Source organism: Heptranchias perlo, chromosome 12 (genome assembly GCF_035084215.1).
Source record: "Heptranchias perlo isolate sHepPer1 chromosome 12, sHepPer1.hap1, whole genome shotgun sequence".
In the NCBI taxonomy this organism is placed as follows: Eukaryota; Metazoa; Chordata; class Chondrichthyes; order Hexanchiformes; family Hexanchidae; genus Heptranchias; species Heptranchias perlo.
Genome location: NC_090336.1, coordinates 24,961,706 through 24,979,978, shown reverse-complemented (window position 1 = coordinate 24,979,978; position 18,273 = coordinate 24,961,706). Strand labels below are relative to the sequence as shown.

Sequence of the window (18,273 nt, the reverse complement as noted above, 5' to 3'; positions counted from 1 at the left end):
GGGCCACAGTTTAAAAATAAGGGGTCTCCCATTTAAGACGGAGATGAGGAGAATTTTTTTCTCTCAGAGGCTCATGAATCTGTGGAACTCCCTTCCCCAGAGAGCGGTGGAGGTAGGGTCATTGAATATTTTTAAGGCTGAGTTAGATAGATTCCTGATTAACAAGGGAGTCAAAGGTTATAGTAGGTAGACGGGAAAGTGGGTTTAAGGTCACAATCAGATCAGCAATGATCTTATCAAATGACAGAGCATCCTCGAGGGGCCAAATGGCTGACTCTTGTTCTTAATTCATATGTTCGTATTTCTTCTGCACCTAACCTTTTATAGATGACCTGGGAGTGTTTAATGCTAAAAGTGGCAGAAAAAAATCCGTTCCCAGCACTGACACCCCTCGCTATAGTAAACGCAAAAATTCACTGCAGAAAGTACAAAATAATTTTTTAAAGGTAAATATTTTCATTCATTGTGGAAGGATGTAGCCTGTATTTTGTGATGTCTGTTATTATTCGCTGCCCTTAGTAAACAACAGTGGAAATTATTCTCTAGGAATTGATGCATCTTTACTCAACCGCTGTTAGTGTCTTGGAGTCCAATGGTTATGTCATCCTCAGTGTTCTTAAAACGTGGCATAGGTCAAAGTGGAAGGACAGTCATATGATACAAGTCTTGGAGAAACATTGGCAAATCCTAATTCTAGATAATTTTTGGAACATGGTAAATAATTACTTCTCTAGTCCTGAGAAGGGTTAAGGCTAGTTGGTACATTTCAGAAACATATTATTTGTTTTGTTGCAAGACTCAATTCATATATAGTACCTTGGGATCATTTATTAAGAATATTATGATGACACTCGACTAATCACTCATTCCATGATTGCTGAGACTACCTTTATTTAGCTTACAATGATGTCTGTCAGAGCTCACTGATCATGTTAGAGGTGTGGTGAAGCACCACTATCTAACCATACATGTTTGATGCTCTCTCTCTTCCCTTATTGAAGTACATGAATTACTTTTTTTGATCTAGTCATTTCATAGTATGTGTGATAATAGGTTGCAATTAATTAAACAGTTCAAGGTATAGAGATGGTCTTTGAGATTTGCTATAAGTTAACATGTGTCACTGCACTGCTTGACTTACCAATCAAATGCTGCATTTAAAATATAAATCAGATTCTGTGAAAGAAAGATCAGCAGAAGTGGTGTTTATAAGCACAGCGGCAGGAGGGTCTCATAATCTGCCAAACAAGCTAAGTGGCATCATGCATTACGTTAAATGCATTTGGGCAAATACTTCCTCCATACTTTAGCTATGTCCCAAGGAAGCAGAGCCCCATCATGCAGTGGGGACTTAGGGGCATTTGTACATAATTTATTCAAAGTACTGCAGACCCATCATGCCTCCAATCAGTATTAATTGTAGTTCAAATACTGTGAGCTTTGTGAAAGTCATCGGAGGAAGCTTTTTTTCTATTGAACCTAACTTGACTTGCTCCTAACTAACAAACTCTAGCCTTTTTTCTACCTGCAGTATGTCTCATGTCCTTAAGTCCCTTGACTAACACACTTGTTTTCTCTTTAAGCCAAACGTTAGAGAAATATTATGATTTTAAGTTTCCCAAATATTTGAGAATTAACACTGTTATACTGTCGATCCCTGTTGAACCCAGTTATTTAATGGTGTTTCTTCTGACAGGGAATTCTACCACCACCTGACCTGCTATTCACCTACAGTGATGAGAAAGACAAATTCCAAAATTTAACAAGTCATTTTTTCATATTTCAGCTTCTGTTGTGTTTTCCCTCTTCTTCTCTCTCTGTTGCTCTAGTGATCTTGACAAAGACTTTTGGAATAACAATGACAGCACAGTACAAAAGAAATGGAGTTCCTACCCTCCAAAGGAGTTCATTCTAAACATTTCGCCTTATGCACCTTATGGTGACCCACGACTTTCACTCAAGTGAGTTTCTTTCAATGGTTTGGTTGTCTATAGTATGTAACGCTTCCCTCCTCTGTCTCCCACCCATCCAACCAATCATCCACTCATTCCCTCTCCCCATCCCTCTACAACCCCATGGACAACTTGACCCCATGGAGACGAACAACCCTCCTGATCATGTACCTTGCTTGATGTTCACAGCTGAAAGTCCTTCCTCATCTGATCCTTCTCCTAAGTGTGGAATAGCAGAGGGTTGCTCGTTGAGGCCTGTACAAGTGTTCCCTCCATTACACTGTGTAGTAGAACTAACTTTTTTTTAAAAAAGGCTGCATATGAAAATGGTTGTCTGATCAATAATATGGGTGTTGACAGAATTTCTCTGACTGTTTAATCCCCTTTTGCTGTTTCTTTTTTTGAGCTTTGGAAGAAAGGGTTTTGTAGGTGTGCACTGTCGCGCTTTAGCAGCAGAACTGCTTTACTCCAATCTTCGATCAGGGCTGACTCACTCTCTGTCCACTCTGCTTCCTGTCCGTACCAGTGGCTCTCTCATGTCGGGTAACAAAGCTCCAGTAGCTGAAAAAGAAACACGCACAGCCGAGAAGCAAACCCGCAGCAACAGCATGAAGAGCAGCGGATCTTCCACCAGTAATCGGGGTGAAGCTGTCAATGGCAAGGTTGGGAAAGGTGGGCGCTGGCACACAGTCCAGACTCTCCTAGCATCGGGCAAGCTCAACCAAGCTAAGTGAGTTTAAATGGGTAGTTACTTACTTACTGAGACTATGCCGGCTGAAGAAATCAGTCTTTTGATTTTAAAATGATTTTTGCAGGAAATTTATAATGTGTCTTCACTTCACGGCACCTCTGCAGCTCTGGATCACATAATTTGTCCATCACACTTCTACATGTATGGGTTTAAAGAACATTCATATTTTGTGAAGTGTGTTTTATCTATTCACTCACCATCACAATTCATTCACCTTATCACTCTCACAATAGCATCGAAATGTCTCACTAACATTTTATTTAGCTTGCTGTGGAACTAATAAATGCTGGGCGTTCATTGCTGATTTCAGCATCTGCTCCCTCCCTGTAACTAACTGGAGTCGCTCTGTGGGAGACAAATGCTCTTGGCCCAAAAGTGATGCACTGAGAATGGGCAGGCCAAAAGGTTTGTCCAGTCTTCTGACTAGATTGTAATAAATTGACAGAAATGAAGTCCAACTTCCAGCTGGTGGGACTTGGCATTGTTCCTTTTCTGGTACTATTCTCTCACTGACTATACTATCCATAGAATCAATGGCTCATTTATAATCAATGAAATGAATGCTTTAAACAGGACTGTTGATTTGTTTTTAACTAGAAAGTCTATTCCCACATTCACCTCAAGTCATTCAAATGATGTCTTTGGTTTTGTAAGACCGCCTGTATAAGTAATACAATAGAGAACACGACCAAACCAAGTTTAGGTCATGGAAAGTTTTGAAGCAGCAAGATCCATTTTCAGTTATGTACTCAGCAGCAAAATTAAATGCTATTTGGTGTATCTTTAATTTGCAGCAAATCTTGTACCAGAAACAAGTGCTGAACCAAACATGAAAATGTGAAATGGAACAATATTGGCTGGCTATGGGGTCAGATGCTTCTATCTGTTAAAATAAAAGTAGGTTTATACATTTAGAGGGAAATGTATCCTTTTGCACATGGACCTGGTCCTTGCAAAAGGCCACAGGATTTTAGTGAGACAAAATATCCTCAACGTCTTCCTAAATGTTACTCCTCAATGTTGGCTGGAGCCTGTGGCTGAATCTAGTATAGTAAAGGCTAGTGGCATCTGTGTTTTTTAAAAACCCTCACTGTAACGGTGGGTATTTGACTATATTTGCTTGTGGTGTCCTGGCCGTTATATGCCTGGCTTCCCTGGTGGTCCGATGGGGTGAGTATGTATGCATTTTTCCTGACCCTCTATTGGCAATAGGTGTCCTGGTGATCTTGCACTTGTGTTCTCTGACAATCTTTTCCATGGGAAAGGAGAAATGCAGTTGTGCTTCCTGGAGCTTTAGGGAAACTCCGGGGAGAATTATGTACCAGCCTAGGTTTTTAAGTTGTTTTTCATCTTTGCACACATCTGAATCTTTGTGCCAATGAAATCCCTCAAAGACTAGCTTCCTGCTAAGGAGGCAAAATATTCTCTGCCTGTTAATTATTAATCTTTATACTGCACATGTTGTTTCTCAGAGTCCTAGCAATGATTTTTTTTGTTAGTTACTCTACATGTAAGAGAGCAAGGGCCTGAAAAAGCATGGACACAGGTACACAAAATGAGGCAATAGTGCCTGCCAAACCCATGTTACTATGGTGATCTCCCCCTGACCCCGTCGATGCTTCAGCGGGGTGAACAACTGAGGTCACCGGCGCTCGCTTTGCTGTATTTCAGGCAGCCCGGCCAGCCACCAGGCCTGGAAAATGGTACGTCGGGGGAGGGTGGGGGGGTGGGGGGGGAGTCTGTTCTTAGAAGGGGAGGGGACTCATGTAGCAGAGACCCAGGTTGTTTTTTTAGAGCCTGGAGGTGGTCCACTTTGGACCACCAGCTGAAACCAGAATGCACGACACCCCTCCACCCAGTTAGTCCTAAAATGGGGATCCTATGTAAAGCATAGGACCTCAATTTGCATATTGGCTCTCGAAGGTGCTCCTTGGGAAGGTAGTGGCAGCCACACCATCAGCGGGAACGGGTTGGGAAGTCACAGCCTGCCATTTTCGAGGCACCCTGTTTCTGCCCGACAGGCAGCCTAATAATCTCCCCCCCGCACCACATAAAACAAGTCCATGGCACACCACTCTGCACGAGCCAACACCACACAAATCGAATCTGCAGCACTCCGCACTGCGTGAATCACCTAGAAAAAGTCCTACAATGTCATTACATGATGAAACCTCCCAGAATACGTTCAACCAGAGTTGGCAACCCTAGTCCCTGCACAGAATGGCAGCCTGGACCAGGATCAATTGTATCCAGGTCCCAGCCAATTTCCCCGCCTCCTCTGCTGCACTCCCAGATAATTAGCACCAGAAGTGCACTGCATGGCCTGCAGATTTAGAACACCATTGTCTAATAACTACACAATACAACCAATTCCTTATGAGATCATAAATAAGCTTCATTTACTCTTGCACACATTAAACCAAAAGTAACTTTTTAATAAGTTTATTGTCAGTTGCTGCTCCATCACATTATAAACAGGAATATATAATGGGATTATGGAAGGATGTTCAGCCTCTTCGTGTGGTGCTCGCCAGTTCCTCACTTGTACTTCACTTCATTATGATTCCTTTGAATATTATTTTATCGCTTGGGTTGGACTTTAACCAGGATCCCTAAGGGACATTGTTTAGTATTAGTGTGCAGTTTATGACCACATAAAAGTTAAATCAAGTGCATACATCACACACATTTGTTTCGTTATACAAGAGACATTCCATTTGTAAGGCTGTAATTCTCATCCAAGAAGTAGACAAATAAATATCAACTCTTTCATTATTGACAGTTTGCTTCCAGATTGGGATTCAGGTGCTGCATTTTGTAAGGAGTTTACCAAGCTTACCATGTCCCCTGTGCATTACAGGTGATGAGACCAAGACATGCAGCGCAAGACATTAATTAGTTACTTACCTGCTGTATCTTGTACATATGAAGTAGTTGACCTAGACTAGACTATTAGACCACAGTGAGTTTCTGGCTGTTATTCATTGTACATACAATGTTGCATACTTGGTGATTCAGATAAGTGATATTTCTAATGCACGCAGGCAGAGTTAGAATCAGGACAACCAGCAAGAACATATGACTATAATAACATAAATGTTAAAATTAAACAATTGGTTCTGGTTAGAAACAGGGTTAGAGAGCTTTGGGATAATAATAGATTGAGTTCATCAAGTATTGCATGGGGTACAGTGGTTCCTGTTCTGCTGGAGCTGAGAAAGATGGGTTATCATCTGCAGAGGGCAGTTTTCCTCAGTTGATTTGTGAAAATGTCAGGATAAATACATATTCTTAAGTTTTGCTATCAACTTTGCAGATCAGGGAGTATTTATGCAGAACTTTCCAAAGAAGATTGAATGAGTGATGTTGAGTCCGTGATAGATTAGATTATACATGATCTGTGTAAAGGGTGGGCTTGATGAGGTCAAATTATCTCCTCTTCCTCCATCTTTTCTTATATTAGAGAAACAAACCATGGTTGGGAAGAGTTTGCAGCAACTTCCAAGTCATACAGCTGTGTCACAGAAGTGATACTGATAGTTTTGCACAGTAATCAATTGCTTTCACCTCTTACAATCGAATTGGGAATTTAATTTGACACTTTTTATAAAATCACTCAAAATGTCATTAAATACTGATGTAAGAATTTTGCTTGATTACCTTTGGGTAGGAACTTATCAGGGAGAATTTTGCGGAACTTAACTTTCCCTCAGGATCTATGATCGAGCAGATTGTACATGGTCAATGGAAGCACTGGGCTTTGGTTCAAACGATCATTTTGTTGCTGATGAACACACTGCAATCATTTTGTACGTGTTCATTATATTGAAACTATCTTTATTTTTTTAAATAGTAAATTCAGGTATTAGGCATCGGAAGACATACTACAACTAGAAAAGCTGCTTAGGGCAAAACAGCCTACAACAACTGGTTGAAACATCACTTTCAGAATGTTCCTGGGTATATTTAGCATCACGGGATAGCTCAAACCTATTGAGTGTTTTTAAATTATGTCTTGTTAGTTCTACAGTGAGTATTCCTCACAGGTACCTATAACATTATTTTGCATTTGTGCTGTTTGAGTTGTGTTGAATTTAGCATTTCAGCTAAGTTTACATCTCATGCCATAATCCAGACACATTGCCATTGCCTTTTATTGTGCAACATTGTACCTGTTATAACAGTTCACAGTTTTATTTTCGTTGAAACCAAAGACTCATTGAGTTCTATTTCAGAGTCTAAAGAGGATACTGTGATTCCATTGACAACCACAGCCTGACTAAGTACATTTTAAAGGAGTATAAGGTTAGCATATGCCTGGAAAATGGCAAAAATAATTATGTATTAGATAGAGGTTTTATAGGAGTAGGCATTAAGTTTAAAACCAAATACTGGCTGATAAAGCAGTAAAAGGATGAATTCACAGAAGTCACTGACATGGAAAGTGATGAGGGAGGATAACATATTATTTCTACCAAAAAAGGTTAACACAAGCATGTTTTGTTTGCATTGCTGCACATCCAAATTAACATGTCATGATCAATCTATACCAACAAACCCTGGTGCATGCGATTGTGTACAAGTTACTTACCTGATTTGCATTTACAATATCACAGAGCTGTAGTTGGTTTTACACTAATGAATCCCAGTATGTCAAATTCCTGTTCCTGATTAGGACATCAAGGAGTTTCCCCAGAACAAATGGGCAGAAAGAAAATGGGAAGGCAAGTCACTCGAAACAGCTCATGGCCACTTTCTAACAGCCAGCTAAAAAACATTATTGGCAAATACCTGGGTGCAGATTTCGATCCTGCACATAGCATGGATGGGGTAAGAATTTATTCATGGCATAGGAGGGGAAAAGAGCTTAAACATGGTATGGGAGAGCAGACCTCTAACAAGGTCTGGGAGGACAGAAGAATTAAAAGAGTAAACAAATGCTTTAATCAACTATAAAAATTGTTAAGACAAAATAATTCAGGAAGAATCAGGCAACACGTCCAAACATTTTGATGTCTTTATTTAATTTGTTCATCTGGTTAGTTATTTGGTTTTGTGCTATTTATAAAATGTCTCCAAATAGCTGCTCCTTATCATTGAGAATTCACTTTACCAGCAGCTATGTTGCTTATGCTAATGGGAGATGTCCCCCTTTGCTTTTGTGAATCTATCTGTTGTCTATATTTGACATTTGGTGCAATGTTTTCTCTTGAAATGTTTGCGCAAGGCAAGTACACACACACACACACACACACACAACGTCAGGAATATCCTAAAATTCCATTCTTGTCCCCATTTCCTCATTTAGCTATTGTCCTTCTACGACATTATCCATAAACATGGGGCCAACTTCCATATCTATGTTGATATGCAGCTCTCCATGACCACCACTGTACTGTCAGATTGCTTATCTGCAATCAAGTGAAGTCATAGATGAACCAGAACTTTCTTCAACCAAACATTGGCAGGAACAAAACCATCCTGTTTGGCCCCCACCAAAAACACTGTAGCCTTGTCCACAACTCCATCCACCTCTGCTGAGCTCAACAGTGTACAACTTTGGTGAACTGTTCAACCATGAGCTGAGCTTCAAGTCCTATATCCTATTTGTCATCAAGGATGCATGCTTCCAATTCTGCAACTTCATCCACCTCCATCCTTGACTCGACCCTATCTTTGTTACCTTAACTTCTCTGACACCCACCTTGCCAGCCTCCCAAGCTCCACCCTGCATAAAACTTCTGAAATCTCTCTCATACTCCTAGGCCAGTATCCTGTACTCTAAAGTGCTGCTCATCCATTGTCCCTGTTCTTGTAAGCCCCATTCACTTTCCATCTCCCAACCCATTGAATTCAAAATCCTTATCCTCATTTGCAAATCCTTCTACAGCATATCTCTTCAACCTCCTCCAGCCCTATATTCCAGCCTGTGTTCGTCAGTCCTCCAATTCTGGTTGACTACGCATCTTCTGGCCCTCTGGTGTATGATGATGCCACGGTCTTTGGCCATCTTGATCCTACTCCCTGGAAGTTCCTCCCTGATCCTCTCGGTCTTGCTATTTCTCATCCCTCCTTTCAAAGCATATCTCTTCAATCGTGCTTTCAGTCATCTCTCCTAATTCTTCAATTGCTGCTCAGCATTTGTTTCTCTTCTGTGAAGCACCTTGTGATATTTTAATACATTAACGGCACTATATAAATTCAAGTTGTTTATTACACCAAAACATAAGTGACTGCACAAGTCGACTGAAAATAAAATTTGAGTGTTGTGCTTATGCATGGGTGGGTTTATATTATGGTTGTTTTGCTTGAAGAATAAAGCATGATCTCGATGGCTGAACTGGCATGTAAGACTGATTGCTGAACGAAGCTCACTAAACATAGTAATTGATATAGAATTGAGCTGGTATCAGAGCACACTGAGATGCCTTTCTTTAGGAAAGGAGTGCCTTAGGAACATAAGTAGTTGTGCAAGAGGGTACATCGAGTGGAGACCCTTGGTCTTGTTAGAATATTTATTACTGAATTATACACTGTCCTGGAACTTATAGCCAAGTTAGAATATTAATTTCTGGACATAAATTAATCTGAAAATTCATGGTCTCAAGCTTGCATCTCCTTTGTTAATTTTTTTATTTTTAAAAAATGATTTACATTATTGAGAAAGGTAATTTATGATTGTGTTGGAATCTCAATGATTGTTTTTTACACCTGGACATACCATTGCAAACAGCACTAAACCAAGAAGAACAGCATTTCAGCGTGGTGAATTGTGCTGGTAATTCACTCCAGAATTCAATCTCAAATGGATGAGTGAGAGTGTGTGGACCTGAAAAAGAACCGTAATGCTGTAAATGCTCCTATACCTGTGTTACCTCTTTCGGACATTTATTGCTGTGCCTACACAGAGACTCTGAAATGCATATGTGTGTGCATGTGTTCCCTGTTTGATATAAATGTGCTACATGCTAGCTAATCTAAGGTAAGTGCATAATTGCCACTTAGTGCCATATTTATCCCCTTGATCAGTGTTGGTTCTGCTTTGTGCTCTGTTCTTTGTTACCAGCTGCCTCGTATATGTGCTGTTTTAAGCAGTACTGGCAACTGACAGCATGTTAACAGTGGCCTGAGAGGAGTCTCACAATTTCACAACTGACTTTTGAAATGTGTGCATTCTTTGGGGGAGGTGGGAATTTAAATAACGTTAAACTTCAGGGATCATAAGGATCTCCAGGACTGCACTATTTAAATTTGCAAATCAACATTTGACCCCTCAGAAAATAAAAGTGTCAAGTTGCAGCTATAGCTGAAATATGGCTTTACATTTCTCCCCATCCTATACCCATGTATTTGAAATTAAGTGGCCCCCACCTTCAGGACTCAACTGGATGACTGTCATGTGCTTACCTAACCCATACCACTTGTCGAGCATATAGACTCTGTTGCACGCTGCAGCTTCATAGACTCTGCTTACTGCTGATCTTTTTGAAAAGTGATATTAAAGGTGCCAGTACGTGGCAATGCAAACGTATTGAATATCTTCTGCTTTTATTTAGAATTGGGGGGGGGGGAAGGAAAGAAAGCATTCTTCACCAATTCATATGCCCACTTTGCCCATTGACTCAGGTCAAAATCTATTTTTATGTTTGAATAAATATTGGAGCAATTTAAAAACAAGCACATGTTTAGGATAGTCCTATTATTAAATTGAAGACATTTCGTCATCTATAATATATATTGGACCCAGCATTTCCTGCTGAGTCCAGTGGAAAATTGTTTCTTGATGAATCTATAGCAATGTTGTGATGATTGTTTGATCTTTTTATTTTGACCTTTAATTCTTTTATTTTAACATATTCACACTTCAGGTATGGGAAGCACACTGTTGGTCCCAGCCTGCACTGACAAGCCCCTACCAGCACAAAAATGGATCAAAAACAGGGTAGGTGGCGTGGCATGTTAGACACTGACTTTTCACATCTAACCTGGGTTTGAGTCCTGCTCGGACAGATGGAATGAATTTTGTTCTGTCTGTAAGGGCTTTTTGTGATGTGTAGTTCCAGCACTCACAATCCAATTCCTAGTGGGCATTGAGTCACAGTACAAAACTGCCCCTAATTTAGCATTAATTGACAATCTTACTCAGAGAGGTCACAGAATGGCTGGTGTGGGAAATTTTAAAAATTGGTGCAATAGAGATACACTTGTACAATTGGGCTCTGTTGTGGGAGTTTTAAGCATGCATATAATAAAGCTGTGCTAGCCCTGGGAGTGCATGATGCTGACACAGGTCGCCTAGAATGGAAAATGCTCCATCTACCAGCACTAACATCCATGACCTCAGTGAGCACAAAATAAATTGAATGGTATTCTCCTCTTCACCAATAAAATTCCAACAGTTATATTAAAAATAACAGATTAACTCTTGCTCACTGAGCTGGGATTTTATATGGTTTTATGCAGGTTTTTAAAAGCAATAGTTCTCCCCTCCACCCTGGGCACCCGCAGTAATTGGGGTGTTAAAATAAAGTTGATAATTTGGGTTAGCCTACACTGTGCAATAATGGGTAGGGGCAGAGAAATGCCTTCTAGGTAATTTGTGTTGACAACCTGGCTGAGGAGAATATATCCAGTGCTAGCTCAGTGGCAGCATGCTAAAACAAGACCGTGCCCTGCAGGGAAATCTCTCTCCATGGGCATGGAAAGTCCTTTGATAACAATTACTTGAGTTGGTCATGATGTTGGGTATCTAGAATGAAGGAGACTGCAAGTTCAAACATTGACTGTGTTTTAAAACCTTCTATCTTCCACAGGTTTTTAAAAGATCATTGAAAAATAAAGGGATTGACAGTGATTTTCTTTATAAATAAACACTATTTCCATTAATAGAGGGCCAAAGGTCAAATTCCCTCTGGGAAAAAAACTACAGCAACTTTAACTTTCTTTCTCTCTCTCTCTAATTTATAATCTGTTGACATTGCTTTCTTTGTATAGCCACACTAAGGAGATTACCACTGCCGAAGTTTTAATCTAGCCCCGATTCTATGGGTTTTCTCCCTACATCTTACATTGAAAAACATAGCTGCCATCAAGTATACTCTGGAGGTGTTTAATGCGAACAAAAAGCAATGCAGAAATATAATAAAGGTGTAAATATGCCAAAAGAAAATTCGTGGGGACATTACTTTCCATTGTCATCTCTGTGTAGTGATTTTTTTAACAAGTCAAGTTATTTCTGGGGATTGACTATTTGTCACTCCTGGGCACTTACTGCTTTTAACTCACCCACACTCTGTCAATAATTTTTGGTCCTGATGCTGGTTTTTGCTTACTGCTGTCTGCCAGTGTTGGGGATGGGATGGGGAGGAGGATGTTCCTTTAGTAGCTAAAGCTGTTTTTGTTTCTAGCTTACCTGCGATCCATAAATGCCCAAGTGCAGATCCTCAACTAGTGCGAGGCACAGGCTCATCGCGATGAGGAGGGCAAGAGTAAGATTAATTTAAATTGGAATCGGAGTCGATGACATTGTATTGCAATCGTGCGGTAATGAGACCTTTGCAGGAAATGAGAATTACTTGTCAGTAATGATGTGTTATTAATGATCTATGAGTGCAAAGCAAAGCCAGGCATCCAACAAACTCAAGACGCGTTTGCTGAACTTCACTGCAGGTGACTGTGCGCTAACTCTGCTTTGCTTTTTTTTTTGTTTTCTCCCTTTACTCTTTCTTTTTTCGCTCTTTTCTTCTGTCCTGCCGTTCTCTCTCTCTCTCTTTCTTTCTTTCTTTCTTTCTCTGTGTTAGCTTGGATGAGCCGTCTTTGTCAGCAGCCTCCACGTTAGAACACATATCCACGCCGCCAGGCGACCAGCAGCCGAGATGCCCGCGACCTCGGACGCTGCAGAGGCAGCAGAGCCTGCAGCAGCCGCTGCAGCAGCAGCAGCACAGACCTGCCCACAGCCAGCCCACCACCAGCCAGAGCCTTGGGCAGCTTCAGTTCCAACAGCAGACAACCTCCGGCAGCAGGTCTCCCTACAGGGCCCAACACCGGCAGAGCGGCACGGCGGGCTCACGCCATCGCACAGCCGGAGGGCGCAGCCGCTCCAATCCTGGCAGCTGGGATTACGTGATGGGACAGCTCCGTAATCGAGGGTTAGATATGAAGTCTTTCCTGTAAGTCTCTCTTCTTTCTCCTTTTTTTTCCCCCCCACCTTCAAAAAAAAAAGAGTTCTTTCATAATAATTCCACCCCCCCCCCCCCAACACATAATAAATCTGTTTGCACTTTTATTTGGACTGCACCCAATCGAAAGGTGTGAGAAATCCCTTTCAATTCTCCATCAAGTTTTGCCAACTTCACCCACAGCAACATTTTTGACATCTTTTTGTGCAAAAAAAAAATACATGAAATATGGGATTCTGCAGGAAAAACTGTAAATTGAATGCGGTTTATGTTCTGGATTACAGGATCTGTTTGGACCAATCATGATGTCTGTAAGCAGAGGACCACACTTGCAACCCTAACTTATCCCTACCAATGATGGGGAACTTGTCACTTCAGATCCAGGGCACAATGTACTGGTCCAGAGCTTGTCAATGTCAAAACAGTTGTGTTCAGAGAGGCAGAATGCACAGGTCGCTGTACTTTTATAGAGCTCTGTTGCTGCCCTTGGCAACTACTAGTGAGCTGTGTCATTACTCTAGAGGCAGGAACAGGAAGTGCGCTGGAACACTAGTGTAATTGATGTTTCCAGACAGATGGTGAATCCGACCTTTAGATTGTTATTTTCTCCCACATTCGATCCCCTCTCTAAAAAGATGTACACGACCCTGGATCTTGTGTCAATAGAATTTCTAACCTTTGGTGCGTGGTTGTCTTCTGTAATACAAGCATGTGACATTTGAAGCAGAAACTTGTAAATGCTGAAGTTAACCGTCATTTTCTTTTTGAAAAAAAAACAGAAATATATTTCAACCATCTCTTATTTAGCAGAAGAAAGCCACCCAATGCATTCAAGCAAGTTCATCAACTAGTGCTGTGTCAAATGCACCTTTTGTTGTAATTTTTAAGTGTGCCAATGGAAAAAAATATATTAAAATATTCAGTTATTGTGCACATACCATCATGCAATGTCAGTATGCTTCACATGTGATTCCTGTGATGCACTGTTCCTCTACCTGTTACCGCGTGCAGCTGTGCACATCTGGTGGAGTAGTCCAACTGGATAATAAGTGCAAGCCGCAAGCCCGTAACCCCATCAATCAAATACCCAAAGGCTGAAAATTACTTTGAATGATCTTTACATTTTCAGACGTTGAAAGGGGAGCAGAGGTTTGACACAGCACTAGTAATAACTCTATAATCAGACTATTGTTCATCACCCTCAGTAACACACAAAGGCAGGTAGGTATATGTTCATTGATGGAATGTATGGTACCCCTGAACTGTCATGTTGGAATTTGATGAGCTAATGAAAAAGGCTGAGTTTTCCTCAAGCACCTATTCACCATAATGATGTAACACTGATGAATTCAGCAATTGTGCTGGTTTTGTGAACTCCTAATAGACGTATACATCTCAGCACGGTCTCATTAAACCAGTAAAATTAATGTGTGGTTTCTTGGGCATAACTCATACAAAATGTAGGTAGTTTCTTTTCTAACAAAAAATACTTTTGTAAAATCTATTTGGTGGACCATTGTTTTATATAATCTCTCTCAGCTTGCACAGCGACGGGTCGCTTGCACTGATAGTCCATGTAGGAAGTGTGGTTTGCTCTGTGCCTGTTCCATTGTACTCATGGCCCAGAATGGATCTGCAATTTGCTATGTACCTTCACCACTGAGGATCCACAGTTTGTTAAGTTACAACTTCACCCCGTCATGGTTGGTACTGATGCTTGTTTTTTTGCGAAGTCGAATTGTGACCAAGCCATTGCCAAACAAACATAATTTTCAAAGTTAACAAAAGTCTAACAGTATTTGAAGAAGATTGTGAAGTTGAGGTCATTACAGAAGGAAAGTTAAAATGTTTTGTAAAAATGTATATATGGACCCCAAAATGTGGTCTGGGTATTAAGAAATCTGGGTTCAAATGGTGGATGGACTTTATTAGTTGAAGAATGAGTGCTAAGAGTTCAGTGTGAGTACCAATCAAGGGACAAAATGGTGTAGGATCCAAGTAGGCTCTTTGCAATGGGATGTCATTCATTGGAGACACTAAAAGACCCCCTGATTTTCAAGTATTTCAATCCCACTATAACGATAGCCCACACTGGATGTCCCAGAATTGCTTGTTATAACGTGCAGGGATTTAGTAAAGGGCAATACACTTCCATTTGGTAGGTTTCTGCACAGAAGCTCATTTTAAGGTACTGAGATGTCCAAATAATCTTTTTTTTAAAATCTGGGTCAGTAATCTCTAAAGATATCCCTAGATTTTATGGTGGGGTTTAATAAATAGAATATCTAGTGCCAACATTATCCATTTGTTAGTAATAGAGGATACTGGAGGGAAGATGCCATTTAATTTGCATGTGGAGATGCCGGTGATGGACTGGGGTTGACAATTGTAAACAATTTTACAACACCAAGTTATAGTCCAGCAATTTTATTTTAAATTCACAAGCTTTCGGAGATTCTCTCCTTCCTCAGGTAAATGTTCAGGATCTCCTTGAAGCCTACGCATTTATACATATTGAATAATACATGGTGTTTACAGACTGCCCCTGCAACTGCCCGTTGCCAAGGCAATCACCGTGTTCAGACAGAGAGGTGTCATCTGCAGAACCCCCGAATACACATTCAACAAAAAAACAAACAGGGAAAAAAAAGAGAAAAAAAAACAGAGAGAGGCAGAAACATCCGGAAGACAGAGAGAGCCAGCAAATGACCCATTATATTAAAAACAGATAACATTTGTTCGCTGGTGGGGTAACGTGTAGCGTGACATGAACCCAAGATCCCGGTTGAGGCCGTCCTCATGGGTGCGGAACTTGGCTATCAATTTCTGCTCGACGATTTTGCGTTGTCGTGTGTCTCGAAGGCCGCCTTGGAGTACGCTTACCCGAAGGTCGGTGGATGAATGTCCATGACTGCTGAAGTGTTCCCCGACTGGGAGGGAACCCTCCTGTTTGGCGATTGTTGCGCGGTGTCCGTTCATCCGTTGTCGCAGCGTCTGCATGGTCTCGCCAATGTACCATGCTCTGGGGCATCCTTTCCTGCAACGTATGAGGTAGACAACGTTGGCCGAGTCACAGGAGTATGAACCATGCACCTGGTGGGTGGTGTCATCTCGTGTGATGGTGGTATCTGTGTCGATGATCTGGCATGTCTTGCAGAGGTTACCGTGGCAGGGTTGTGTGGCGTCGTGGACGCTGTTCTCTTGAAAGCTGGGTAGTTTGCTGCGAACGATGGTCTGTTTGAGGTTGGGTGGCTGTTTAAAGGCGAGTAGTGGAGGTGTGGGGATGGCCATAGCGAGGTGTTTGTCCTCATTGATGACATGTTGAAGGCTGCGGAGAACATGGCGTAGTTTCTCCGCTCCGGGGAAGTACTGGACGACAAAGGGTACTCTGTTGGTTGCGTCCCGTGTTAGTCTCCTGAGGAGGTGTATGCGATTTTTTGCTGTGGCCCGTCGGAACTGTCGATCGATGAGTCGAGCGTCATATCCCGTTCTTACTAGGGCGTCTTTCAGCGTCTGTAGGTGTCCATCGCGTTCCTCCTCGTCTGAGCAGACCCTGTGTATTCGCAGGGCCTGTCCATAGGGGATGGCCTCTTTGACGTGGTTAGGGTGGAAGCTGGAAAAGTGGAGCATCGTGAGGTTGTCCGTGGGCTTGCGGTAGAGTGAGGTGCTGAGGTGCCCGTCTTTGATGGAGATTCGTGTGTCCAAGAAAGAAACTGATTCTGAGGAGTAGTCCATGGTGAGCTTGATGGTGGGATGGAACTTGTTGATGTTATCGTGTAGTCTCTTTAGTGATTCCTTGCCGTGGGTCCATAGAAAGAAAATGTCGTCGATGTATCTGGTGTATAGTGTTGGTTGGAGGTCTTGTGCAGTGAAGAAGTCCTGCTCGAACTTGTGCATGAAAATGTTGGCGTATTGGGGTGCGAATTTGGTCCCCATGGCTGTTCCGTGTGTTTGGGTAAAGAACTGGTTATCGAAGGTGAAGACATTGTGATCCAGGATGAAGCGGATGAGTTGTAGGATGGCTTCCGGAGATTGGCTGTTGTTGGTGTTGAGTATTGATGCTGTCGCAGCGATGCCGTCATCGTGGGGGATACTGGTGTATAGTGCCGAGACGTCCATCGTGGTGAGAAGTGTTCCTGGTTCAACTGGTCCGTGGGTACTGAGTTTTTGTAGGAAGTCTGTAGTGTCGCGACAGAAGCTGGGGGTTCCCTGTACGATGGGTTTCAGGATGCCCTCGATGTATCCAGAGAGGTTCTCACACAGGGTTCCGTTGCCTGATACGATGGGACGTCCGGGTGTGTTGGCTTTGTGTATCTTTGGGAGGAAGTAGAAGTCTCCCACGCGGGGATTACGTGGGATGAGAATGCGTAGGATGCTTTGAAGGTCTGGATCGAAGGTCTTGATCAGTTTGTTGAGCTGGTGGGTGTGTTCTTTGGTCGGATCTGCGGGTAACCGTCTGTAGTGTTCCTGGTTGTCCAGTTGTCGGTATGCTTCTTTGCAATAGTCTGTTCTGTTCTGTATGACTATGGCTCCTCCTTTGTCCGCTGGTTTGATGACGATGTTGCGGTTGGTCTTGAGAGCGTTGATGGCGTTGCGTTGTGCTCGGGTGACATTCTGGACTGTCTTCTGAGTGCGGCTGATGAATCTGGCATTGACGCATTTCCTGACAGCTTGAGCATACATGTCCAGCTGAGGGCAGCGACCCTCCGGAGGAGTCCAGTTTGACTCTTTCCTCTTCGGTTGCTGTACCGCGGATCCCTCTGTCTGCTGTTCCGGATCGTCGATTGTCTCATTGGGTTCGCTGCTGAAATCTTGGGGTTTGTGGTAGAATTCCCGGAGCCTCATTCTCCTGATGAATTCCTCTGTGTCCGCCGCGAGACTAGTGGGGTCCATTTTGGTAGTGGGGCAGAAATTGAGCCCTCGGCTGAGAACTTCGATTTCGTCTGGTTGAAGGGTGTGGTCGGATAAATTGACAATAGACTTCCCTGTGGTTGCAACCGTGGTACCAGGGGAAGCTTGGTCGTTGCTGGTGGTGATGCCGAGTTTCTCAAGCTTCCTGCTCTTGGTTTTCATGTAGGCAGCGTAGTTCCGTTGCCTCGTCTGTTTGGCGGTATAACGTAGCTGGTCTGCTGTGTCCTGAGTACAGGTTGAGAGTATGGACTCTATCTTGGTTTCGAGGTTGTGGCGTCTGCTGTAGAGTTGGTGTATGAGATGGTTGCGGAGTGTGCGAGAGGTACGGCGGCAGAGTCTCTCAGCGTAATCCGAGTTGTATGTGGACTTGAGTGGGTTCGTGATCTGGAGTCCTTTCGGGATCTTGTCTGCTTTCTTGCAGCTCTGTAAAAACTTGATGTCTGTGTCTAAATGCGCAATCTTCTTGGATATCCTTTCCACT

General features: G+C 42.3%; 1 protein-coding gene across 1 annotated transcript in view; it reads left to right on the top strand.

Moving 5' to 3' along the window:
* Positions 1 to 18,273, top strand: part of syt7a (synaptotagmin VIIa) — a 700,876-nt gene that overhangs the window by 540,025 nt on the left and 142,578 nt on the right. Inside the window, exons 4-6 of the mRNA XM_067993814.1 lie at positions 1,830 to 1,961; positions 2,479 to 2,682; positions 12,504 to 12,872. Of these exons, the coding sequence (XP_067849915.1) occupies positions 1,830 to 1,961; positions 2,479 to 2,682; positions 12,504 to 12,872 (705 nt within the window). The remainder of the gene's footprint in view (positions 1 to 1,829; positions 1,962 to 2,478; positions 2,683 to 12,503; positions 12,873 to 18,273) is intronic.